We start from the raw sequence: 27,257 nt of genomic DNA, 5'->3' as shown, positions 1-27,257 counted from the left end.
AGGGTGAAGATCGTCCGGACCAGCAGACTTGAACACGTCCAGCCTCTCCAGAAGTACCGTAACTAACTCCTCGCTAACCCTTGGCCCAGGCGTGTCTCTCTCGGGGCCCGAGGGGGGCCCAGCAGGGAGGTGGCTGAACTGGTCCCTACTTAGGAAGACAGAGGCAAAGAAATCGTTAAATATGTTAGCTTTGTCATCTGGCGTGATGACTAAGTTGCCCATCGTGTCCTGCAGGGGGGGCCCCACATTACCCGGGACCCTCTTTTTACCCCCTATGTATTTGAAGAAGGACTTCTTATTGTCCTTAATCCGGGAAGCTAGTCCTATCTCCAACTCTGCCTTGGCCCTCCTGACTGCCCCCCTACATCCTCGGGCGACTGTAACATAGTCCTTCTTGGCGATGACCCCATCTCTCCATTGGGTATATGCCTCCCTTTTAGCAAGGAGACATTCCCGGATGCTCTTAGTGAGCCATGGGGGTTTATGTGCCCTCCTGCTCCCTTTGACCCTTGTTGGGATTACCTCCCTTTGGGCATGAAGGATCGTCTCCTTAAGGAGCAACCACTCACCTTTGACATCCGATTCCCTTCCCCTCTGGGTCCTCAGCGCTTCCTCAACGATCCTCCTTAGCTTGGTGAAGTCAGCCCTCCTAAAGTCTAGGGCTGTTGCCTTGCTGCAGCCCTTTGCCACCTTACGCTGGATGGTGAATTCCAGCAAGCGATGATCGCTGTCTCCCAGGTGGCCCATCACCCGCAGCCCCCTCACCAGGTCATCACCCGTGGCCAGCACCAGGTCCAACAAGGCGTCTCCCCTGGTGGGACTGTGCACCTCCTGGGTTAGATTGAGGTCCTGCACTCTGGCTAAGAACCGACGTGAGCGATCAGACTTGGCTGACTGCTCCTCCCAGCAGATGTCTGGGAAGTTCAGGTCCCCCATGATGACCACATCCTTAGCCCTCACTGCCTCTGTAAGCTGACCTAAGAATTCCTGGTCGAGCTCTTCTCCCTGGTTGGGGGGTCTATAGTAGACTCCCACCGTTAAGTCTCTCTCCCCTGGACTGCCTTTTACTCTAACCCAGAGCACCTCAGAGTGCCCCCCCTCTACCCCCTTGCTAATTAACGAGGAAGTATATTCCTCCTTGATGTAGAGTGCTACTCCTCCACCTTTCCTTCCTATCCTGTCCTTCCTGTATAGCCTATAGCCCTTGACACTCACCACCCAGTCATGCGATGAGTCCCACCACGTTTCTGTGATCCCTACTATGTCAGGGCTGGTGACAGCTAGGAGGAGGGCGAGTTCCTCCTGCTTCTTCCCCATACTTCGAGCATTCGTGTAGAGGCATTTGAGGCCTTCAACGGTTGTGCCCACTGACCCCCTAGTCTCAGCAATGCCCCGTCCCCCATCGCTTACCTGTTTCTCCCTTTTGACCATTGGTCTGGGCTCGCTGGCTGTTGCTGGGCCTGGTAGTTCATCGTCTCCTCCGCCCTCATCTTCCCCCTCCCCCGACGATCCTAGTTTAAAGCCCGCCGAAGGAGGTTCACCAGCCTGGAAGAGAACACACGCTTACCTTTAGGGGATGTTACAGCCCACTGGTGATGTGGACAATGACCAAATCCTATATGTGGCAACTCAGTCGGTCATGGTGTGGGTGGAGTGGGACCACATTGCAAGTGCAGGAGGAGTTTTTAGACAGCAGCCTTGTTTTCCCTGCCCTTATATAATCTGGGGCTGATGCAGCTGTTTCTACACTGGGTCCTCTTGCTTCACTCCATGCTTACCTACTGCCCTATCAATACAGTCCTGCAGTCCAGAGAAAGCAGACACAACACCAGTGTTTCTCTTGAGGCTCCTGTTTTGAGCCCCATCTGTGGAGCACTTGAAAGCATTTCCCTTGGTGAATATGAATTGTGTTTAGGGTTGCTTCAGGCTAGAACCCTTTAGAGTTTACTACCATTTTAACCCACAAGGTTGGCATCACAAGGGTCTTGCTCCGAGGCAGGGCTGAGAGAGCTCCCATGATTCATCCGTAAGGTCTTTTGTAGTCTATGAACAAATCGGCAATAAGGTCTTTTATAGCTTATGAACAAATCGGCAAAGACCAGGAACTGCAGTTTTGGCATTGGCGCCCTGTTTGGGAGTCTATTTCCACCTGTGGCAGAGTAGACTTGTTGCACTCGCACACCTCTTCGAAATACAAAGGAGGTAGGAGGAGGCCCCCTACATTTTAACCTGTCAGTTTAGCGGTTTGGCCCTTGCTTAGGGAGCAGGAGAAGCAGGTTATAACCCTCCTCCATGCCTCATCCAAAGTGCCCTAACCACAGATTGGCATTAACTAAAATACTCCCCAGCCTTCCTGTTGAAGCTGGGCTCCTGGGCGGCGGAGAAAGGGAGATGTGTGGGGCATAAGGAGAACAAGTGGGAAGGTGTTGGGCTCAATGAGATCGATGGTGCTCTAAAAGGGAGGGAGGGACTTCTGCATTCTAGCCTGGGCCTTTGCTCCCAGTGTGGCAGAAATGATATCCCGGTGCTGTTCCTCTACTATAGCCAATGAATAGTAAATGGAAGGTGCATTGGGCCAGCTGCCAGCACAGGGCTGGAGATTCTTGTGTAGTATAGGAACTTTTACTTAATCCTAGGGCTTGATAAGTCTTCAGCTCCAGTATTGAAACACCAGTCCCAGTAACAATCATAGACTGTATGGCCAAAATTCTCATTTACTAGTTACCAGTACTGAGGATCACAGGTTTCCACCAGTGGGAGAAAAATGGTCTTGCCAGGAGCAAATTCTCAGGGAACATTTACCAAGCCTTGCCTTGGAAATTTCCATATGACAGAGCAGACACAGAGGAGAAGCATTTATTCTTCCTCAGAATAATGCACTGATACTTGTATGAGTGCATTTTATGTGGGAGGAGGAGGGGCCAGGTACAAGTCCAAAAAGGCGCTAATCCATACCATTAATTAGAGAGGAGGGTAGAGATAATTAAAGATCCTGGAGAGAAAAAGCTACCTGATGCATGTAGATCTTCTTCAGGGAGCGCTACTCGGTTTTTGGGTCAGACAACAATCAAACTTAATTTCTTTCTAGACAGTCTCCTAGACTTATTTCGTAACATTTTCCATGCTTCAATTTTGAGTTAGAATTGTTTATCTGAGAGAGGTCCTTTATACTGTGGAATGTGACAGCATGTAGGTAGGGATAACAAAGCTTCAGTTAGACTTTCAGGAAATTATTTGTGAGCACAAGTTGAGGAGGGTCTTGAAAATAAATGGGCTTTGTGTTTCTTGTATTTTAATAACTGCTTGTTTGTATTTGGGTGAGAAGCAGGTGTTGTCTGTTTTGGCTGTGAGATTTTTACTACTTTTCTAAAGAGATATTTACTATTATGTAGAGTTAAATTAGGATTGCAAAGAGTTTCTATTCTCTGGCAGTAGCAGTAATGAGTGTGAACAAAATGCACTATCTACATGTAACCTCTGTCATGTGGAAAAGGCAGTTACAGGTTTGGGGTTGTTTGTTTTGTTTTTGATGTTTCTATTTTTTTATAAAGAGTTTGGCTTCAAAGGGTGGTGCTGAGTGCGTGTCTTGCTTAGAAATGTTTTGGTAACAGCTGAAAGAATTTTTGTCTGAGCATTTTAAGTAATCTGGAAAAACAGAAGATGTCATTTCCTTTGGGGTTTGGGCTTTGGCATTCTTCAGCATTCCTTTGGTTCAAAGGATATTTTCTTTGTATAAAAGAATCTTCTAACTGTATAGCTGGCTTATGATAATGCGTATCTCTTATAGCTACATAAAAGAAATCTCCCCAGTACACAGATTCTTGTGTATAAAATGGTGCTCTTTTTACAGTTTACTAGAGCTGCCATAGTTTCAAGCAAACTGCTTGACGTAGTTTCATGTTGTATTGGATTTCTTCAGCCTAAAAAAACATAAAGTGGGAAATAATAAGATTTTAGTGATAGAACCTTTTCTGAGATACTGTTTTGAAAGACTGCTAGTTTTCCCTGGACTATAAACCAGTTTCAGTGTTGGGTTGAAATACTGTCATGAAATATTTGGAGTAGTCGCTCCCAGATGTTTAGTTTATTGATGAAGGCATTGGCTGATGAGTCAGCTGGCAAAATGTACAAACATATCTCTACCCCAATTTTATGTGTCTGATCTCTATGCATGGAATGTATAAGCTGTAGTTTTCACCTTTTTCTAAGTGTACTCCTATGATTCCAGGGATGGTAGTAACTTTCCATGATCCCTAGTAGAAACTACTGGCTTTTGAGGGGTTGTATGTTTATCTTATTAAATTACAAGAATGTATCTTATCAAACTGCAAGAACATATCATAACCTAGCTAACTGGAAAGTGAGGAAATGTGGTTCTAGAATATTTAATGAAGCTGCATGATCATCTAATCAGAATAGAAGCCTTTACATATACATGTAGTTGCATCGGCTTAATGAATTTTATAGGATGGGGCCCATGGTCCTATGTCCTGAATACAGAAGTTGTCCAACGGAATTCACTGGAGGGTAATTTTTGGCCCATTTTAAAAGCAAGTATTGTGAATCATCATGCTTTATGTAAAATGTTACTGACTTCAAAAGGGTTGTTTGTCTTCAAAGAACAGGAGTATTAAAAGAACTATTATGAGCAGAATAAGGAGACATGGTCTTACTTGTGCTAAAAACTAGACTTTAAATTATTTTTACGTATAAGAAAAACACCTTATTGCCACTTAAGTATATTAAATATGTCAGGATTTGAAATGAACCAGAAGCAGTGCTGTTTATTGAACATAACATGCTCTTAATATATATTACATCTTTTTTTATGCACATGTGCAAGAATGCTCTTGTTTTGTTAATAGGTCTTTTATGTGTACAGTGAAATATACCGTGTGTATTAATAGTTGTGTGAAAACACTGAACAACTATAAAAGCTTCACTTTTATTTTTAGTTGTTTTTAGTAGCAGTCCATACAGGTTCCTTTCATGGTATGTGGATTTTTATCTTGCTCATATGTGCATAAATGAGATTCTTCTTGGCCAACAGTGTTCATTACAGCTACTCCCCTTCTGTCCTTGTGATTTTTTCTTTCTCCCAATTGAGGGTGTAAAGGATGGAGTAGACGCAGCTGTCACTCTTTCCCCTCTTACTGTCCTTGACAGTGGGATGGAACTTCTGCAGTGCCTGATGTTTTCTCTGTGTATTGTACTCATATTCATTAGGGCTATGCAAAGCTTCAGTTGCTGATTCGACTTGGAGGAGATTCAGCCTGATTCAGCAGTCAAATCTCCGAATCTGAATCTAACCAGGAGACCTATTAATCTCTCTGAATTGAACTGGAAGCTGACAATTCGATTCGGAGAGATTTGACGGTTTGGACATAGATACAGCTTTGTGGGTTTGTTTTTCTACGTACCTCAAGGTACCAGGTGGCTTGTGAATGCTGAGATGGTGGGGCTGATGGAGCGTCCCATGAGAGTGTCGGGGGGTCCCTAGCATGCTTGGCGGCGGACCTGGAAGTGGACCAGAAGCCCTTCTGGTCCATTTCTGGGTCTGCTGCAGAGTGCACAGAGGACCCCCCCCCGGCTTGGTGACTGGTGCCTCCTGGGTCGGGGGGGGCACCCAGGGTCCCCCCCGTGGCCAATCACTGAGGTGTGGGGGGGTCCCCTGCATACTCAGCAGCAGACCTAGAAGTGGACCGGAAGTACTTCCAGTCCACTTCTGGGTCCACTGCCAAGCGTGTGGGGGCCCCCCCTGCACTCCTGTGGGACACTGCTTCCACCCCAGTATTGCAGCATTCACGAGCTGCACCTGGTACCTCAAGGTATGTAGAAAAGACATATAAAGCTGTGTCTATGGGCGAATTGCTGATTCTCTAAATCGGAATGAAATCTTCAGATTTGGATTAGGCCGAATCGAATCAGGACAGTGATCCAAATTAATTAATCAAATCATTGTCCCCTAAATCGGGCTGAATCTGAATTTAATACGGCCTGTTTCACATATCCCTAGTGTTAATTAGTATATTATCTTACTTTTTCATTGTTAGTTACTATAGCAGGGTTATAGTTGTGGAGAAGTAAGGCTGGCAGGGGCCTCTAGAGATCATCTAATCCAACCCCCTGCCTAAGGCAGGATCATCACTTTCTGAACCATCCCATACAACCATAATCTAAACTCTACATAAGATACCTTCAACACTGATGCGAAAAAGACTTAACACTCTCACCAGCCATAGGTGAAGCAGGGGAACCATGGCAGCCAATGTCCAGCTTCTATAAAATGTTGTCATTATACACTCAAGAGGTCCTGGGTAGAGAACCATGCCTCTGCTACAGAAAAAATCCCCACCATCCATACCATTTTGACCATGGGGTAAAATACTTTCCTGATTCCAAATATGGTCTGACTGAGTGGAGGGTCAAGACTCTGACCTCCAGCTTTGCTCCTATCAGGAGAATCAGCACACCCCAATTGAAGTCCCCAGCCTGAGCTGTAACTAACACCCAGTGCCTCTGGGGAGTCTTAAAAACACCCTGACATGTATAGCAGAAAAAGTGGGGTGGGGTGGGCCAGGAGCAACCAGCAAGGCCAGAAGCATGGGAAATGTCCATGATAGAACATAGGCATAGCTATGCCTAGATCATCCCAGACCAGTGGCTGTCCAGCCTCTTCTTGAACACCTCCAGTGATGAAGAAGTATTCCATTGCCTCATAGTGAAGAAGTTTTTCCAGATATCCAATCTAAATTTACTTTGCTGCAACTTCAAGCCACTCATCTGCATCCTTCTCTCTGCAGCAAGAGAGAAAAGGTCCTTTCCCTTTTCCTTATGGGAGCCCTTCAGGTACTTGCAGACTGTTATCTTGTCCCCTCTTAAGCATCTTTTTAACAAGCTGAACATGCCTAGCTCCTTCAGCCTCTCTTTGTATGACTTGTCTTCCAAGCCCTTGATCATCTTTGCTGGCCACGTCTGGACCCTCTCTAACTTCTCCATGTCCTTTTTAAAATGTGGAGCCCAGTACTGCACACAGTACTCCAGATGAGGCCTAACTAGTGCCAAGTAGGGAGGCACTATCACCTCCTATGTCTTGCACCTAATGCTTCTATTGATGAAGCCCAAAACTGCATTCATCTTTTGTGTGGCTGCATCACACTGCAGACTCATTGAGTGTGTGGTCTACCAAGACTCCCAAGCCCTTTTCCATAAAGTTGCTGGCCAGCCAGGTGATCTCCATTTTGTATTTATGTTTCTGATTATTCCTCCCAAGGAATAGCATCTTGCATTGGTCTGCACTGAACTTTATCCTGTTAGCTCTAGCCCAACTTTCCATCCTCCAACATGTTCACAATCCTTCCCAGTTTCATGTCATCCACAAACTTGCTTTGGAAGCTTCCTATGCCAGCAACAAAATAATAAACACATTGAATAGTACCTGGCTGAGGACAGACTCCACTTGAAACCTCCTGCGATTCTGACATGGATCCATTAATAATCATCCTTTGCTTGTGGCTATTGACCCAGTTATCTATCTGCCTTGTAGTAGTTTTATCCAGCCCACACTTCTCCAATTTATTTATGAGAAGGTCATGTGAGACCTTGTCAAAAGCCTTGCTGAAGTCCAGATACACTATAGCCCCGGCATTCCCTTCATCCACCCAAGTTTTTACTTTGTCAAAGAAGGAGATCAGGTTTGTTTGGTACAATTTGTTTTTCATAATTCATACTGGCTGCTTGCAATCAGCCCTTCTTCCTCCAAATGCTTGCTGGCTTTAGGATATGCTCCACTAAATGTCCATGTATTGAGCTAAGGCTAACTGGCCTGTAGTTAGTTCTGTGGGAAGGAGTCCATGGGCCCGTGGCACAGGTGCACACTATGCCCTACGTGGGTCTGATCAGACCCTAGAGCTGCACGGGGAGCTGGCTTGCAGAGCTCTGCAGGCCAGATCCAGCCCCCTGCCCCTATGTTTACCAAAACTGTCTCATGGAAACTTTGTCCCCAGGAATTCCACTGCCTGTTGTCTTTCCCTGCTACTGGGGAATCAATCCTCTTTTAGGTTTGCCAAACAGTGACTGATGGCTAGGCCTGCTCAGGCCTTTGTTTTCAGATGGAAGGGCTTGGATTTAAACTCATTGGATGGTGCTGGCCAAACCAAATTCGTCCTTGCTCTGGTAGGGTATATTTGCATTGAAAACGGAATCAGTGTGGTCATGATAAGGTAAATAAGTATTTTTCACTGCCATAAGTATATGCTGTGTTAAGAATGTTTGCTTAAGTTCTATAGATAATCATGCTGAACTTTATTATTAGAAACTTGAATCATTGTCTGCTCAAAGGCTCCAATCTAGATTAAGGTGCTCAGCAATGTATGAACAATAAGATGGTCGCTGTTTCTAGGAGTTTGCTGTCTAAATAATGACACAAATGTAGAATGCAATGGTGAAGAAGTTTGGGGTCAGAGGAGACTAAGAGTAATGGAAGTTGTGGAAGAGTAATAGAAGTTGCACGTATTTTAGTTCAGTGTACAATTTTACATTTAAGTTCTGGGTTTGTATAATGTAAACTCTTCCAGAGCCTTTGTCCCCTTTGTGACTTTTGCATTATTGCATTAGTTGGGAAGATGCTGTCTTCAGTATGCACATTCTTCTGCCATCCTCCTTTCGTCATTGCTTTTGTATGCATTACAGTTTAGTTCATTTATTCAAATGCTGGATGCTCTGTTTACTGCTGTCTTTTAATGACATTTCCGTGCAGTCCTTCTGTTAATTTTTTGAATCTGAGAAAAAAACATCTGTGGATTTGGCTGTCTTAAAAACAGGGCAGTAATCTGAGACAGCTAGAAGTTAGTCTAAATATGTTAGGAATGCAGCAGAAAAAAACTACATGGTTAGACACGTGCCTTACGAAATACTTCCATGAGACTTCACAGATTTCTTCATGTCAGCCCTCTTCTGTTTTGAATTCATGTGTGCTGACACCTAAATAAACACACATTTGCACTACTTGAATCACAAAAATACAAAGGCCAAATGCTTATTTTTTATTGTGCTTAAAGGGAACTGTTTGGAACTGTGGGTAGATTCTATCCTTTAAAAAGTTAATGGAATTATTTCTTTAACATGTAATAACAAAGTAGTTGGTCATGTGCTGAATTTTTCAATAAGCACATTTCCCTTTACAGCTTTTTAAATATCAGGCATCCAAATATAAGCATGCAATGCTTTGTTCACTACATGAAGAACCATCTTACATTACTTTTAACATCTGAAAGAACTGTGTTTACTGAGTTCAGTTCAAAATTTCTTTAAGTACAATTGAGTTTTGCAAATGTACAAGTGTAGATGTTATTGGGGCATATTGGTTTTGAAGCACAGCAAAGATCAATAGCTATCATTGATATTTTTGATTTTGCATTTGAATTAATGAAGAGAGATACCTACTTGTACAAACTTGTTAATGCCTCACTGTGCTTTCTCTAGTCTGGTGTATACTAACCTTAAACCAGCATACACTGCCTGGTCTTTTGGATTTACAGGTAAAATAACATTTTTAAAGGCACAATAGAAAAATATTTTTTATGTGGTTGCTGAAGCCTTTGAAAAATGCTCCTGTGCTTGATAAATGTGTAAAACACTCTGGCTCGTATCCTCCAGTATTCTTAATTTCAGTGTGGGCTACCTAGTACACAAGGACTTAGCATTCTGACTCAAAATCAGCAAAATACTGAAGCAAAGAAGAGTAGTAATATTTTTCCTAGGTTGTTTTATTATAAAAGAAACAAATTAATGAATATAGTCTTTAATCCAGTCTTTTTTTTTCCTTATAATTTATTTTACTCTAAAACTTGATCTAGGAAATGCAGTACATGGATAAAAAAAAGTAATGGCAAGTGAACCAGCTGTCTTCCCTTTAGACAGTGATAGTGAATCAGTATGCTCACTTACTGTTTCTTTTTAGAAGTATATCTGATGGTCCAGAAGATCAGCTAATGTAGTGAAGTTCCTGCATAGGTTGGGAATGTTTGTATTTTAAAAAAAATTCCAGTCACAGCCGGGTTTATTCTACAAACTGCTTCATTTCAGATGTTCTGTTGTTGTAGGTTCGGTACTCTGCACAGAGCCTGTTTGACTATATGAAGAAAATCCAAAATGATCTGGGTGCCATGAATAGCTTTTGTGAGACATTACTAAAAGTTTTTGAAGATAACCTGCTGAATGACAGGTAATCCTTCTCTTACATAACATACTAATAGAAGAATACATACTGAGGAGGTCAGTATACTTTCATAATGTGCCCAATAACAGTACGAAATTACCAGTATTTTGTATACATTTTATATACATTTATTTTGATACATTGTAGAATTTTGAAAATGGCCTCAACAACAAGTCCCAGAAAAGACAGAGTTCTGGGAGACAGTTTTGTGTAAAAAGGGAAGCATTTACTTTATTGTAGTGTTGAACTTAAAATGAACTGCAGTATTTTCATGTAGTGTGACATTTGGAAAATTAGATGCTTATGTGCACTTTCATTGTGTTTTTTGTTTAGGAAGGGTTTCCTTAGGAATATGCAAAGTGTAACTGTCATAGAAAAATGCATGGTCTTGTTGAAAGACCAGATATGTTATATAGCAAGACTCATTCACCTAAGCTTCACTTATAAAATTTATGCAAGTTCTGGAGTTAAGGTTGTGGGTATTTTGTTGTGATGTTTGGGGACTATTTTCTATTCATAACGTTTAGCAGGATTTTCAGTCTTCTTTTTGTTAACTTAGCTGTTGTAGCTGAGAATCTCCATAGCTGTTTTTGCTGCCGTGCCACCTGTTCAGCCTCATTTTGTGCTTAATCTAAGTGAAAAGCGTTTGCAACTTTTAATAAACTTAGTTAAGTACATTATTCAGATTTGTTTAAAATTATCCTACACTTTTTAATTGTATTTCCAGGTCCCCACAAGCTTAGACCCATCCTGGCTATTGACTAGTTTCTTTCCTTTGGCTACAACAGAATGTCTCTCTCTCCGCCAACTAGAATGATTTAGCCAACTTAGAGGAGTTACCCAGCAACCTTTCTCAGTGGGTGGGGTAGAATTCTAATTGAAATGGATGTATGTAGATAGCAGGTCTCTCTCCCCTCCCTCCCCCTCACTTGCTTTCAATAAAAATAAGCGTATACATGACATCTGCCAAGAAATGTATTTGTTGTGCAAATTTTTTTATTTAGGGTTTCTGTACCTCTGTTGAAGATGCTGGATCAAATGCTGGCCAATGGTTGCTTTGATATTTTCACCACTGAAGAAGAGTAAGTGTTAATTATTCTCTTTGGAAATTCCTGTCTTATACTGGATGACATGAGAGGGGAAAGCTTGTGCAGCAACTGATTTCAAGGTTAGCGTTACTGATGAGAACACTCTTTCTAATTCAGTAATTTAGTGGCACTGTTTTTAGGATCAAAATTTGATCGTCCATTCCTTGTCAGTTGTCTTTTCTTTTAAGATCTCTCCTGCTATTGAAAAAATACTTGCAAACACTGCATTATGATTGCTGGGAGCTTTTTTCTTGTACAAAGTGCTAGATGCTTTTTTAAAAATTTCAGTAAACGAATCAGGGTACATATAGTGGGAGTGCAGAGAGTCTGGGAGTGCTGCCATACACTGAGATGCACACTACTCTGTATGGTAGGGAAAGTTATTATTTTGTTTGGATTTCCCTGAAGTTTATTGGGACAGCTCTCAAGGAAGGTTTTCTCTTTCTCAGTGCAGCAGTTGGCTCTTTCAGGGCTTTATGACCAGAAAATGACACAGGTTCATATTTTCACTTAGAAAAGGTAAGGCCGTGCTAGACTGTAGTATTGCTGAGAGTTTGTACATTTTCTAAATACATATTTAGGGAAATAAATAATATATTTTATCAGGCAATGTACATTTTGCACAATTTTCCTATTGTGACACCCCAAAATAACATTCCCCAGATGATCTGTCAGTCATAAAATCCTACAGCTTTTGTTTTAAGTGAGTACCCTCCAAGAAGTCTGTAACACTTTTTTTTTTTTTTTTTTTTGAGAAAACAACAACAGAATAAGGTTCCACAGTTCCATGGCCAGTATTCTGGACAGAAGGATGTTAGAAGTGGACAAACATGAATTATGACCTTGTAATAACATATTTTCAGAGCAGTATATTTTCATTTCAGTAAAATTAAAATTTATTTATGCTGAAATCAGACATGAAGTATCTTAGCACAAGTGCAGATAGATGACAGAATTGTAAAGCACTTTAGGGCACGGTGTGCAGTTTTTTTACAAGATTTGAAATACATTTTTTAAATTGTGCCTATAATTTTAAAATTGAGCACAGGGGATACACTCTAATAGTTTGAAAGTGTTAAGAGTCTATCAGTACTTGTAATCATATGCACAGGTATGCTCTTTTGAAGTAGTAACACTGTCTGTGGGTCATAGAACATTTAATTAATTAATTAAAATGATGAAATGAATTATTAAATATTGCTTGGGCCAGAGAGTGTGTGTGTGTGACTAGTTTAGTAGTTAGCATTTTCACTGGAGATCTACAACTCCCCAGTCTTAGCTCCACTGAAGATTCAAAGCTTGAGAGGCACTCCCGCTTCAGGAGATCCTGTAGCATAATGGTTAGGGTACTTTGTTGGAGGTCCATATGGGTCTGAGTCCCCTCAGGAAAAGGAGGAATTTGAACCCACATCTCTCACATGGTTAATTTAATAACTTAAAATAATCATTTGCACAGCCCTAGGTTATCATCCTTGAATTAGGGAACAGAAAGGAATGAAGCATTTAGGAAGTTTCCTTGAGAATGTGCTAATGAAGATTTCATTTACTGGGGAAGATGCTAGATGGGTGAATTTGGTTCTGTTTGTGTTGCCGCGTGTCAGTAACTAACATATATAATACACCAAGGTGAACTTTATGCATCAGGGTAAACTTAAGCACTTTGTTGTTTTGGGAAAATCGTGAAAGGCAATTAAGTACTGACCGTCTCACCGGTGCCTGCCAGACTGCAGTTGGATGAAGTCCACTGCTTTTTGTGTGAGAGAATATGGGAGAGTGTAACTGCTGGACCAGACTTTTTTCAGCAGGACTACTTGTATGTTCCTTCATCCAAAGAAGTGTGCCAAAAAGGATGTGAAAGTACAATGCAGAATAGGTTAGACTGAAATGGAGACACGCTACCCTGTATCATGCAGCTTTTAATCTCAAAGCTGCACTGTATATATAAAGTGTGGCTAGAATGGAGGGAAAAGGAAGGAAATGTTTTTTTTTCCTCACTTTTAATAGGTCAATGTATGCATCCAACTTAAATCAGAAAAACGATTTATACTGTTTATTCAGTATTTAATATGACCAATGTCCAAATGCTTCAGCTATGCAGTATATTTATGCTAATCTTGCCTTAGTGGGCAGGAGAAGGAAAATTAGCATGGTTTGTTTTCATTTTTCCTAGTCTGCTCATTTAAGCCTTAGCAAGATAACTTTTGATTTAGCATGTGTAATTGTGCTGCCACTGGCTGCTTGGCCTTCAGTAATCTATGGTTAAATTTAAAAAAAACAACAAATGGATCTTTGCAGGTGCCTGTTTCGGGGAAGGGGTTGATTAAAAAATGATTTTTTACTATACCAGACCTTTTTTCTAGCAGTGTCTACAAAATGATATCCATAGCATGTACATAACCAGTAAATTATACTGGAATTGTTATTTACTGGTAAATTTAAATAAGATTAATGGCTATTGGATAAATGGTAGTAGGAAATAAATTCTTGATAGTAACTTGAATTGCCACTGGATGTCACTCTTGTTTCAAAGGAGCATAGCTCGAAGTGAATTTTCCTGCCTGTTCACAAGATGGACCCTAAAGCTGGGTTTGGAAAGAGCAGTCTCATGCTTCTTTGAGATCTCTCCAAAGGATTTTTAGTGCTCACAAAACTTGCTGTGCTAACAATGCCGGCTGGAAGAGAAATACATCACTAGCAATTTTTTCAGCGCTGCTCTGCCAGTGTGCTTCAACCCTGACTGTTTGTTACCTCAAGGATGGAGAAAGGTTTTTAGTCGCTATGACTTATTCAAGTCCTTTGTGACTTGGCTGAATCTGCCAGCATGGAGGCTGATTGAGAGGCACGCTTACCTTCCAGGAACTGGAATGAAACACCAGTTTTGACTGTAGTTCAAGGCTGTCCAACTTCTAAGCAGCTGGGGGACACAGCCAGCTGCATGAACAGGGCCATGCACCAATGTGGGACACAGGCCCTGGGCTGCATGCCATGCAGATGTCCCTCCATTTCCCCCCACCCCCGTCTCCCATCCCCCAACATTGCACCATGCATCTGTATGACCCCAGTGTCACCCTCAGCTTCCAGCAACCTGCCAAGTTGTACCAACACCCCTGTGTGGCAGGCACATGAAGCACAAGCTGGAGGAAGGAGGAGGGACCTGAAGACTCTGGTTGCTGTTGCAGGCTGATCAGTGTAGGGAGTGGCAGCCAGGCAGGAGTTCAGGGGCCACACTTTTGACCCCTCGTAGGCCCCGTGGGCTGCCAGTTGGACAGCTCTGACCTGGTTGACCAAATGGCTACTCGTAACAGCTTTATTCCATTGTTCTTGTGAGTTGCTGAGGTTAAAAGTTCTGCCTTCTCATGAGGCTTCCCTTTTCTCTGCAGTAGTTTTCCCAGAGATGTAATGGTCTGCTGCCTGTTGGCACACCATGAACTAAACTTGAATGTTAACTTAATTTCAGTTGAGAAACTGTTTTATCTGTATTCTCCTGGACTCTTCACAAGCCCTCTGTACCCCAGATAATAGTAGCTACCTGGCTATTATTGTTCAGAAAGGGTGGCAGAGACCAGAGCACAGTTGACTAATAGAGGCTGTTGTTTTAAAGCCCATTGTAACCTAAGTACTGTTTACTGGGGTTTCCAAGATGTCCACTGAAGACCGGTCCAGTAAATTGCCCATCACCACCTTGCAAGGACCATCCCATTGTAGCCAATGAGCAAGCCCTCACCAGACGGGTTTGCAGTCTCTCAACAGCTTGGTAAAATCTTCCATTCCTGGACCTCATGGGGTTAAAGTGTTCTAACCTGGAGTTCTAACATATGAATAGAAAGTCAAACATTTGAGGCAAAGTGTTTAATTTATCATTCTACTGACATACAGTACACTTGGCAACATAATATAATACAAATAGTATCTGTGTAGTCATCTATTAGGCATAATAGTTTGCTGAAGGTTTTATAAACTGCCTTAAAGATGGCACGTGTCATTACTGATCTTGAACAAGTGGCTTTTATATTTTCCATACTACTGTTGATTCCTTTAAGTAGTGGTAATTCCATTCCTAAGCTGAGCCTAAACTGAAAAGGGCACAGCATGGCTGTCCTCTGATTTCAAGACCACCTCAAGTAATGTCATGATTGATCTAATTGAAATTCAGTTCACCTTAAAAAAACACGTTCTTTTGCAGGAACACGTGTGCCCAATTTACATAATATAAAGACTTTAGACTGATCCCTTTTCCCCAGATACTGATTCTGTTTCTGCTGGAGCTGTGCCTACACAGGAGAAGGAATTTTCTCAATTTCCTTTAAAGAGGCCAAGCTATTTGAGTCATTTGAGATCACACATAGGTTAGGTTTAGTTATTACAAATGTGAAATTGGCAGATGACAGAAAGGAAAGTGGGCCTGTTTTAAACGCAAAATACTGCACATAAGGTTACATGTGCTAAATTTTTTCCAGATGCTCTGTTCCAATTGGTCTCTTTGTTGCTGTGTTTTTCAGCAGTGTTCATATTGTCGAATCAATTTAAAATCTCACCTAATTTACCATATTGCTGTTGTCCTGTGCTGAAAGGCAGGCTTGCAGGTACTGTAATTAATCTTTTGTAGATTTCAGCCAGTTTGTGAAACAGCCTTGTAATTTTGAAAAAAATTACCAGCTCAGGGGCTAAAAACACCCAGCCTTAACATTAAACAGCATTCTGCATGCAGTTTCTGTCTAACACCTACCTAGAGAAAGATCTGTTTTTGGACATATGCAAGTCCACAGATTCATGCATGCGAACACATACTATCCCCACAAGTGTTCCACATACACATGCTTCCCACTACTCTCTCACTGTTCTCAGGGTTGGAGTAATGCTGAGGCAAGTGTAGGGGACTTGTCACTACATCTTCTGATATGGATATCATGGCCAGTTCAGTGTCAGTGATGGCACTACTTTAATGCCTCTTTCTTAAAATAGTCTAAAGCAGGGGTTAGCAACCTATGGTCCATGGGCTGAATCTGACCCATGAAGAAAGTGGATCTAGTCCATAGCAGCTCTGGGCATTGGCAGCATGCTGCAGTCCAGGCCCCAGAGGAGGTATCTAAGGTCCTACCATCTGCCTTGCTCCATCTGTTCTTTCTGAAGCATCTCCTAATCATGCTGCCCCACCACCTTGTTCTGTTCTTACAGCCTTGTTGAATTTAACCCTTTTTATTGCCATTGGCCACTTGAATTGATGGCAAGGGCAAAGCATAGCACCTTTGGCACTCTAGCAGGCAGAGATTTGTGGCCTGCAGCAGGGTTCTGGGTTACATGTGGCAGCCTGTGGCAGCAAAAGATTGCTGACCCCTGATCTAATGCATATTGAAGCCTATTCAATGGAAATGTTTGTAAAGACAGATGCATGAATTCTTAATAAACTTCTTGCCATTCTAACAATCTCTGCATTGTTGCAAAATGGGTAATGTGAGTCAGGTTACACTGTACATCTTATTTGATGTTTGTTTGTTTCCACAGCTTAAAATCATAGTGGATTTTTGGTCTGTTTTTTTCACTTAAGCATTTACAACATGGCAAATAATTCTGCTTGCTTTTTGTATTAGATGCCTGAGAGTATTGATCAGAAGATTAAATGAAATGTTGTGCAGATATATGAATATAATCAAAGGGCCCACGAGATGAGAAAAAAGGAGAGAATATTAAACAGTTCTGGTTGTTTGTATGAGTGTCTGAAAAAACCGCTGTTGCAACCATTTCCCAGACTGTGCAAACTGACTAAGTATATTTCAAGAAGGCTTCAAACTGTTACTCTTAGGAGTAAAGCTTTGGAGAACTGCCATCTCTATTTTGTTCAGAATCAGTAAAAGAATGTAGGCAAACAAACTGTAAACTGTAAATTTATATGATGACTAGGGACTAGATGCTGCAGAAATGCTTGAAACACCTGCATTCTTATTTGGGTATAGAATATTTTTTTACTTCTGCTTTGTCAATTCTGATCCATCCAAGGTTGATAGTAACCACAACGTATAGCCTCTAATTAGTTGGAATAGCTGGAGTGATTTGAGCTATATATTGTTCAACCCCCCTGAAGACAGATACCCACAGAGAGGTCGGTGACTAAACAAGCAGGAAGGCTGAAATATGTTCTTATCTTTATAGGAGGCCCTTTAAGAACAGGGGTAAACCACAATGGGGAAAACTTGCACTGTTCTTAATTGTGCTGTACCCCACTTGTGAGTATCTGTACCTCTCCTGACCACTAAATCCATTTAGAAGTAGGTTTAAATAATGTCAACCAAAAGTTCTGTTTTGCCTTTCACAAGTTAATAACTAAAATCCTTTTAAAATTTCCAGCCATCCATTTTCAATGAAGTTACTTATGCTTTGTAAAGAAGAGATCAAGAAATCCAAAGACATCCAAAAACTTCGTTCCAGCATTGCAGTGTGAGTCCATAAAAAACCCCTCTCTTTTGTTTAACTGCAGGAAGTGGAGAAAGGCTCAACTTCTGAACATATGAAATGAGAGCTATGGGGTGGAGACTGAGAAATTGTTCTCCTTGGTCTATTTGGCCTGAAATATATCTGAAAACCACACGTGTCTGTGTATCTGAAGATTCTGTGATCTTTATACATTCTTTTAAAGAAAAATCACGCAAGGAATCAGATAAGATTTGAGTATTTGTGCTTTCTGTCAAAGTGATTAAACTGCCTGTCTTAGAGTACATTATGTCATGAGATTTTTGCTTCTGGAGAGCTTGATTCAAATGCTGCCTAGGTAACAGATGGTATTAAGCAAATCAGAAAGCACTTTTGTAAAACTATTGAACCATTTAGATGTTTTGCTCTACAGAAGCGCACAGGTGAAGCAGGAAGGAAAGTTGCAGATCAGCAGGGGTATGGGCGGGTGATGTCACAATAATGTTGTGAGTCTGGATTGAGCCTCCTTGACACAAGTTTCCATGATTTAGCAGCTGGCTAAATTCGCTCTGTGGGGGTAACTCTTTTGGAAGCAATAGTACTATAACAGGCATATACCTGATCCAAAGTGTTAGTGCCTTTAGTTTACTACTAGTTCACTTTTTCTATATCAGTATTTGAAAGTGTTCTAGAAAGCTTAAATTGAACATTCAGCCATTCATCTGCACTGCCCTTTGCTTCTAATTGCATCATACATTAGCTCACACTGCAGTTGTTTCCAGTGTGAGCTTGTTTTACTTGTGATTTTCACACATAACCTCTGCTACCTTAGTAAATTTAAAGCCATATTTGTATTTGACATAGCTATATGGCATCTCAAACAGTTGACTAACGCTTAATGATTTTACTATACTTTTCCTCAGTGTTTGCTTTCCCACAGTGCTTAGAAAATAAATCAGACTTCTTGAGGGTAGCAGAACCCTTTTCTTTAACATGTATGCATGTGCACACGGCATTTTTAATCTCATAAATAAAATTACCTTTGTGACTATATTATTAATGGAAACCACTCACGCTGTATACATTCTTGTTTTTCTAGGTTTTGTGGCATGATTCAGTTTCAAGGTGACATTAGAAAAAAAGTTTTCTTTCAGTTGTTTCTTCTTCTTTGCCATCCATTTCCTATAGTAAGTATTGGGGGTGTTGCTTAGGGATTTGGGGGCAGAGCTGAATTCTTTAAGCAAGGAAGAATGATGTTAAATATGATATCAGGTGAAAATGGGTTTTAAAGCACATGCACAAATCATTCATGGTTTTCTATATCATTTGCAGTTTTTCCTCTAGGTGTTAATCATCTGACACCTTTTGGTTCCTGCCTGCCTGTTTGCTTGCATGTTGTATCCACAACACTTTCCTTTACAATTTCAATTGTGAATGCTGTGTGTTAGGGATTGCCTCTTCTGTTTGTACAGCAAGCAGTAATATGGAGTGCCAGTCACCTTTTGGCTTTTGAGTGCTACTATAATAGTAGTAATTTAAATCATTCACAATACTAACAGATTCCAGGTGAACCAGGAGAATGTAAGTCCTTAGAGAACTTTGTTCATCAAAGCTAAAATTGTTAGTCTGGTAGGAAGGTTCTGAAGATTTTACCAATTTGTCTTTAGGGTGTCACATAAAATGCTGGCTTCGGTGCTTAGAGTTAATTTTAATCCACCAGAAAAATCTTAGTGTTGGGCAATAGCTTTAGTAAGAATAGCTTTGTGTACACCGGAGTCTGAAGCACCTTATTAATAAGCAGTTTTCCTAGAACACAGTGTAGCAATTATGGTGGCATCCACGAAGGAAGGTAAAGGAAAGTTAACTTTGCTGGTTTCTCCAGCAGATACAGTAGGGCAATTTTTGCCAAATGGAGAAAGGTAGAAAGGAAAGGAATTCTAATTTCAGGTTTCCAAGAAAATCTAATAATACCCAAAGGAAGGCAAATAAATTATAGGTTATTTAAAAGAAAGTAGTTGTGCCCCTTTAAGTTGACCCATCTGTAAAAACAAGGTGTTCTTATGCCATAACAGATTTAAAAATATGAAATTTAAACAAACTCTCTTTGCAGTTTTTTAAACCATGCACTATCTTTATCACCCACAAAGTATTTTTAAACCAGTAAGTAAACATAACATGCAAATGTGGTTTCCAAATTATAAGTAGTAAACTATGCTGAGTACAGTGTGATTTTAACCTTTTGTTCAAAAGTAAGTATCAGAATAAAAAATTATCTTCATTGGCTAGACAACAGGACTTCTGTACATTACCAAAACACTTCAAGACCTTGTTGGTTTTCATGTTGCTTTCTTGTTGCTGTTTCAGCCACTGTGGATGCCACTGCCTTTGCTTTACCCAACACTGCTCCACTTTAGCTGTCCAGAAAAGTGCTTCTTAGTTTGTTATATTAGTACAGACTGTAATACTAAAGCTGTGGCATAGACTGTAGTTTTAGAACTGGTGAATGTGTGCGTATTATTTATATTGTATAGATTCCACAAAATCTCCATACACATTCCAAGGTGAATATACAGTTTTGTAGAACAAAAGGGCCATAGTTATTTTATTGGTTAGACTGCTGGGGCAGCTGTCAACCTGGGCTCTTGGAATTTGGAAGCATTCCAACTTCAGATATCTAACACAGATCCTTTCTCAAAGACTACTGGATAAATGAAGGAGTTCTAAAGAGCAAGGAAGTGGGTTTTGTTTGTTTTTGTTTTTAAGTACTGCCAGAGTTTGAATTTAATTGAATTGAATGATTTCATAATCATTTTTTTCAGTACTTATTATGTAGAAGAAATTCATGCCTGGTACACTTTTAAATTCTATGTATTTTATTGTTACAAAGGTAACTTAATTTTTTTTCAAAATTTGTAGATGAGGTTTTTCATTTTAGAATTCTAGATCTGGACCATGCCTATGTACATAAAAGCATCAGGTCTGCCATGTTGTGAAGAGGCTTCTATTTCTGGCATTTCCTCATTCCACAGAAAGGCTACCTTCATCTTATATTAGATTTGTGAATAATGAAATATATACACCACTTAGCCTCAGGATGGTGAAGTTGTTCCAAGATCAAGACTGATTTGTGATTCCCAGTTTGGAGGATGAATATTTCCTATTGCCAGGCACCCAGCCTACATGAATGTGGTGTAACCCTTACTGGTTCTACACCTTCCCAGGGCCTGCAGTGGACGTTTCTGTGCAGCATTATGGTAACCAGTCATTAGCAATCACTGGAAATCCATCCTAGGCATGATAGTCACCTATCATGGAGGGCTTCAAACATAACCTTGTTTGCAGGAAAAAATGCAAGATGCTAGAGAACTACTTATTCAGGGGAGGCATAAGGCCTGCCTGATGCCTTCCTAACTTTATGGTCTTGAGAAAGTATACAGGAGTCCTCTGGCTCTCCAGGTAACATTTAGAAGATGACTGGACAACATTTTGATAGCTCCATGTTGGACAAAAAGGTTTTGGCTGTGGATGTTCTTCTGTAGATATCCCAGTAGATTCTCCACCTTGCTCAAATATGCTGTCCCAGAACAATAGTTTGATGCTATCCAAGCCAGACCTGCAGTTTTTGCATAAGTAAAATTGGATTTTGGCAGGCTGAGCACACTGACAGAGATTGCTGTCTACAAGGTCAGAAGATTTGTATACCTTCCATCAGGAAAATGTATTAATTCTCCATCTGGGCAGCTTGGAATAATATTGATTCAGTTTTAGCCTTGACATCAAGTTTTTATATTATATCCTGCTCTTACATCAGATAGGAGTATTGATCAATTGCATTGAAGTCTAGCTGGTCACAGTATTGGTCCACCTATTGCATTTTGTTTTCTCATAGCCTACGGGCACTTTTACATGTACTCTACAGAGAGTGGGGGTTGGTCCTTTGCTTAGAGTGGCTCTGACAGCTGCTTTAATTAAAGCGCTGCAGCATCTCGTGTGTCAGCATCCCCACACTGAAATGGTGGCAGGGATGCTTGAACTAAAGCATGTTGGATGAGCTTTAGTTCAAGTGCCCTCACTGCCATTTTGAAGCGCAGTGACACTAATACACGAGATGCGGGAGGTTGCTGGAGTACAGTAATTACTGCGCTCCAGCAGATTTGATTAATCAAGTCTGCTCTGATGTGCTGTAAGTATAGCATGTTCCACAGTCATGTACAGGCACCCAACATTACTGAAGTTCCATTAAAGGACTTCTTTTCCCAGGGCACCTCAGTGCCCACCTTCCTCAGCTTGTGTAGACTTCTTTAGAACAGCTGGAGGAGTCCTTCTTGCAAATTCGCTACACTGCAACCAAGATGTTTTTTCTCATAGCCATTGCGTACTCACAGAGAGTAAGTAAGTTCTTATGGCTGGACTGATTTGAATAGGACGTAGTTTATATTAGAAATGTTACTACAGATACTTACAGTATAGATCAGCGTTATGAAGGAATTGTCTAAGTTATTATCTAAATATGATCTTAAATGTTTTAAGTATATATTTGAAGGATATGGGGTCTGATTTTCAGAGGTATTTAAACACAGATAAATACCTCCTAGAATTCTCAAAAGTGTCTAAGCAGGTTAGAAATCACTGATTTCAGCAGGAGGTAGACAGTAACCCTGTTCGTGTGCTTTTGAAAATACTGCTAGGCAGCTGTCCATAAGGTAAGGCACCATTTGAAAACATGATCAGAAGTAATCCATTAGGTCACAAGCTACCATCAATACTTTCTTTGATGAATCAGTTTTAAATAATCAAACATGATTGATAAATGTGTTTTTCTTCATTTATCCAGCTCATTTAAGATGTTTTTATTTAACATTTATTAACATCTTTATGTCTTTCAATTCCAATTTTTATTACAATGCAGCTTGGCTCTTTTTATAGATGGATAGTTATTTTTTATCACACCATAATTACTTTGCATGTGTGGCTGGTCTAAATTTATTGTGTGATTCACCAGTTAATTGTGTGATAAGTACTTTGCACAGATGGTGACCTAAATTTATTGTATAATTAACCAGTTAGTTGGATAACATGTGTAATGTGTAGCATGGGCCAAAGTAATGTGCAAGTCACCAAGCAGCCATCTCTACAAGATGCATTTAATACTTCTGTTGCCCCTCACAGCACTGCTGTGTTTTAGGGAAGTGTTGTTGTTATGTTTACTTTACAGCTGCATAAATTGAGGTAGAGAAATAAAGTTCCCTGTACCTGCAAGAAAAGAAAATATGGTTTTGGGCTGCATCAAGAGGAGCATCAGGTGCAAGGATAGGAGGTGACGATGCCTATTTACTTGGCACTGGTTAGGCCTCATTTAGAGTACTGTGTGCCAGTGGTAATGTGTGCAGGGGGGTGCCCGTTCACCCCCTGAGAGTGCTGGTGTGCTCCCTGCTTAGGGGATGGGCGGAGGGGGGAGGCAGGAGCACCAGTTCCCCTCCTGCAAGCGCTAGCTAGGGAGTGGGGTCACCAGAAGCACCGCTGGCACTTCCGGGAGCGCCACTGGCACTTCTGGATGCTATGCTCTTGCTTCTGGGTTGGTGTGATTGGCTGTGGGGAGTCCCCTTCTTCCCCCCAGCCAGAGAGATTGGCTGCGAGGGGACCCAGCCCCCCAGTTGCTGACTGGCCACTGGGGGGGCATATGCCCCCCGACTCAGGAGGTACCAGTCACCCATGTTATGTGCAGTTTTGGGCTCCACATTTTAAAAAGGATATAGAGAAGTGAGAAATAAGCAGAACATGTGACTAAGAGGGACATTATAGCAGTCTTTCAATATCTGAAGTACTGCCATAAAGGTGGACAACACTTTTCTGTTGTTGCGGAGAGCAGGATGAAGACTAATGGCTTGAAGCTGCAGCAGATTAGGTTCAGATTGGATATGATGAAAAATTTCTTCACTGGTAGAACAGTGGAGGTTTTCAAGAAGGAGCTGGGTTGGATAAACATTGGTCAGGAATGATCTAGTAGTTTGGTCTGGAGCAGTTTGTAAAAAGCCACATTTGGAAGCTCAAGAACCTTCCCCAACCCGATTGCTGGAAGATGAGAAGAAATCTGCAGCCTAGAGCAGGTGGGTGTTGGAGAGGGCCATGCTCAGTGGGAGACAAAAGCAGAGCTCCACAGCCAGGTGGGATAAGTCTATGGAGGGGATATTGAAAGGGGAGTTCTGGATGTCCAGTTAGAGGGTGTAATGTGGCTTGCAGTGCCCAGCTTGCAGAGCAGAATGTAGGGTGTTTGTTTTCCCCATGCTTCTGGGCTTTGCTGATTGCCACATGTAACAAAGAAGGAATTTTTTTCCCATTTGGTTGCAGCAGGTGTCAGGGTTTTTTTGCCTTCACAAGTTTTGTGTGTTGGCTGCAGCTAAGGTTGGGGATTCTTTACTGGAGTGTGCTAGTGCTCCTATTGAATCTAAAACCCTGTAGTCCTGGGGGTCTTGCCCTTCCATTCAAAGTCAGACCGATCACCACATTTGTGGTTTGCAAAGGAATTTTATCTCATGGTCAGACTGATACAGACTGGGGGGTTTTCCTTCCTCTGTAGTGGAGGAAGCGGGCGGGGAAACGAAACACGGCTCTCTTCCTTGGATATCTCAAGTGCATTTTAAACCATTGTAGTGGTGGGATACTGACAGTGCTTGTCCCCCTGCTTTACCCATGGCAGGTTAGAGTGCTTTTAATACCTTTGGGCAACATGTTTTGTAGCTGTGTAGTAGGACTGACAGTTTATAGATTTCATGGACATTAGGGGGTGGAAAGGACTTAATGAGATCGAGTCCGGTCCCTGTGCCATAGGCAGGAAGTCAGCTGGGATCAAGTGACTTGACTAAAAGTTTAGTTTTAGGAATTGGTTAAAAAAGGACTTGTATGGGATGGTTTGGATAAGGATGATCCTGCCTTGAGCAGAGAGTTGGACATGACCTCCAGAGGTGCATTCCAGCCTTCCTTTTCTATGATTCTAGGTCCCACAGCCAATCACTGGCAGTCAGGAATAATGTCTGAGGGTAATGATTCCAAGTTCTGTGTTCTGAATATTATACAGTGTATTCTAGAGTAGTTGCCAATCACATAAATACTATGATTAATATTGTAAATACTGTTATCGCTTAGTTCTTATATAGCACTTTGAATAATTTTACTTTTTTGGTGCAACTAAAATTCTGTCCTTCCCTCTAGATAAGGAAAACAACAGCCAGTCAATTATATGAAATGCTGATAACATTCAGTGATATTGTTGATCCTAATATCATGGATGAGGTCATGACGATACTTAGTGACACCAACTGGTAAGTGAATTTGTCAGAGACATAGGGCTTTTTGAAATATTCTTGTATCAGCAAAATAAAATCTTCCTAGACATTTGTCCATGAAAAAAGGTGGAGAGGTAAGCTTAGTTAGATCTGCGTATCAGTTCAGACAAAGTTTTATGCCAAAAGGGTGCTGCTGAGAGGACCTTTCTGATCTGGAGATTTGTATATTATAAAACAGCTGTTCAGCTGGCAACCTGCAAAGGGTTAACTTGTAGCCCCTGGGCTCCCACCTGGCTGCTGCTCTCTCCATCACTTAGGCTACAGTAGCCAAGGTCTTCAGACTCCTTCTCCCTTCTCCAGCTTCTGCATCCATGGGGTCAGGGTGTGGCAGCGCAGCACGGAGTGTGGAGTCAGAGGAATCCATGTCTAGAGAGGCAGGGGTAGGGGCTGGGGGTCCACGCAGTGCAGTGGAGGTGGAGGAGGTGCCCATGTGGCATACAGCTCTGGGGGTCTGCAGCCTGCACTAGTATGACCCATGTAGTGTACAGCTTTCACCAGTGTAGCCTGCGTGACATAAGACCCTAGGTGCTTAGAAGCTGGACAGCCCTGTTATAAAATATATGGGCCCCATAAAGGTGGTATTTTTTTTACTTTGTCCAGTGGTGTTTATAAAAATACTTATAATTTCTAACAAAGTAAAAGGAGAGGAAATCCTGGAAATTCTCCACAAGACACAAAGAGACCGGACTGTGCAAAACAGACAAACTTCAATTGCAGAGACAGCTTCTTGGCATGAGCAAGCACTCTGGGAAAAGAGGTGGTGTTTGGGAATTGGAAGGTGTCAGAATGAGCAGAACTACTCATATATTCCTATGAACTATAATAGTTCAGATAGTATGAAACCTTTCTCCTTCATGCAAATACTTTGAAATAGAACAGTTTAACATTTCCCCAGTGGAACATTCATGGTGTTTCAATTTAATAACTATCTTTACGATATAAAGCAAGTCCTCCTTTTTACCTCTGTTTTCTTTGGCATTAAACCTTGTATGGAAAAAAATTCTGTATGCTTCCTAAATGCAGTAATGAATTAATACAATTGACTGTACCTCAGTTTTGTATGCCAGAGCTTCAAGTTCTTCTGGTTTACTTTTGTTAAAGGAGAGATGTGTTAGAAGGGTACTCAGGCACTTAGTATCATACGGTCTAGGTGTGGTGAGTAGGGGAATATAGAAGACAAAAACTGACTGTCTGTCAGAAATGAAGTAGTCTCAGTTCCAGGTTTTTTCTCACCTGAAGTTCACCCAGTAAGAAAACTGGAGTATTTGTTTTTCTTGGAGTCTTCTTGCATAAAATCACTGACTAGAAGCTCAGGACTGTAGGGAAAGGGGAGTAGTATATGTACTGCTGACCATTTTATACATGTCTTTAATTTTTTTTCACAGCATAAATAATTAGCCTAGGATAGTGATTGTTATTAGAGAGAAAACTATGGCTAAGTACTTTTAGATTCACACAGCTATCTTCAAAGATTGCTTGTTTAAAGCAGTGAAAGTTTGGTTGTTTCACTGCCATTTATGATGATCCTTTTCCTTCTTAGTGGGCATGTCTACATGTGCATTTACACCAGCTTAAATTTACTGTGCAGTAAGCGGCATGGGCAACTGGTGTCTCCTGAGTCAGGAGGGGCACATGTCCCCCCAACACTCCCCCCCCCACCCAAGCAGCCAGTCAGCAACTGGGGATGGGGTGGGGGAGAGGGGTTCCCACAGCTGATCTTGCCAGACTGGGGGAGGCTTCTCCTGACGCCCCTGTGCATCCCCTATGCATTGCCACTGGTAAGTGGGAATAGACCAGTGTCTGCACATGCAGCCATTAAAGCACATTAGTGCTGTGTATGGACTGACTTAGGACTAAAATTAGTTCCAAGTCAGTCCACACACATACAGTGTTACTGTGCAGTAAGGCATCTATCCATGTGTTATTGCACAGTAACTTATTGGGCATAAATTTGATACCTGCATGATGCAGGTACCAAATTTACACTCAAGTCGACATAAGTCACCACATCTGCTGTGCAGTATGGGGGTGCACACGTAGACGCATGCCTGTACTGTGCAGTAATTTCAGTTACTGCACAGTAAATGAGCATATGTGGACTTGCCCAGTATTTTTTTATTTTGATGGTGCAGCCATTTGGTCTAATCATTACAATAAAATTAATTTGTATTTATAATTTAAATGTTTTCCCCTCATTTTCAA

General features: G+C 41.4%; 1 protein-coding gene across 1 annotated transcript in view; it reads left to right on the top strand.

The window, feature by feature from the left end:
* The window catches only part of TBCD (tubulin folding cofactor D), a 220,676-nt gene that overhangs the window by 187,209 nt on the left and 6,210 nt on the right, over positions 1–27,257 (top strand). The window contains exons 33-37 of the mRNA XM_090061103.1: positions 10,104–10,225; positions 11,224–11,301; positions 17,650–17,739; positions 18,812–18,899; positions 24,922–25,031. Coding sequence (XP_089917229.1) covers positions 10,104–10,225; positions 11,224–11,301; positions 17,650–17,739; positions 18,812–18,899; positions 24,922–25,031 — 488 coding nt within the window. The remainder of the gene's footprint in view (positions 1–10,103; positions 10,226–11,223; positions 11,302–17,649; positions 17,740–18,811; positions 18,900–24,921; positions 25,032–27,257) is intronic.

Source organism: Crocodylus siamensis, chromosome 8 (genome assembly GCF_052110815.1).
Source record: "Crocodylus siamensis isolate JL-2025a chromosome 8, ASM5211081v1, whole genome shotgun sequence".
NCBI lineage: Eukaryota > Metazoa > Chordata > Crocodylia > Crocodylidae > Crocodylus > Crocodylus siamensis.
Note: the sequence above shows the minus strand (reverse complement) of the source record. Positions and strands in the feature narration are given on the sequence as shown.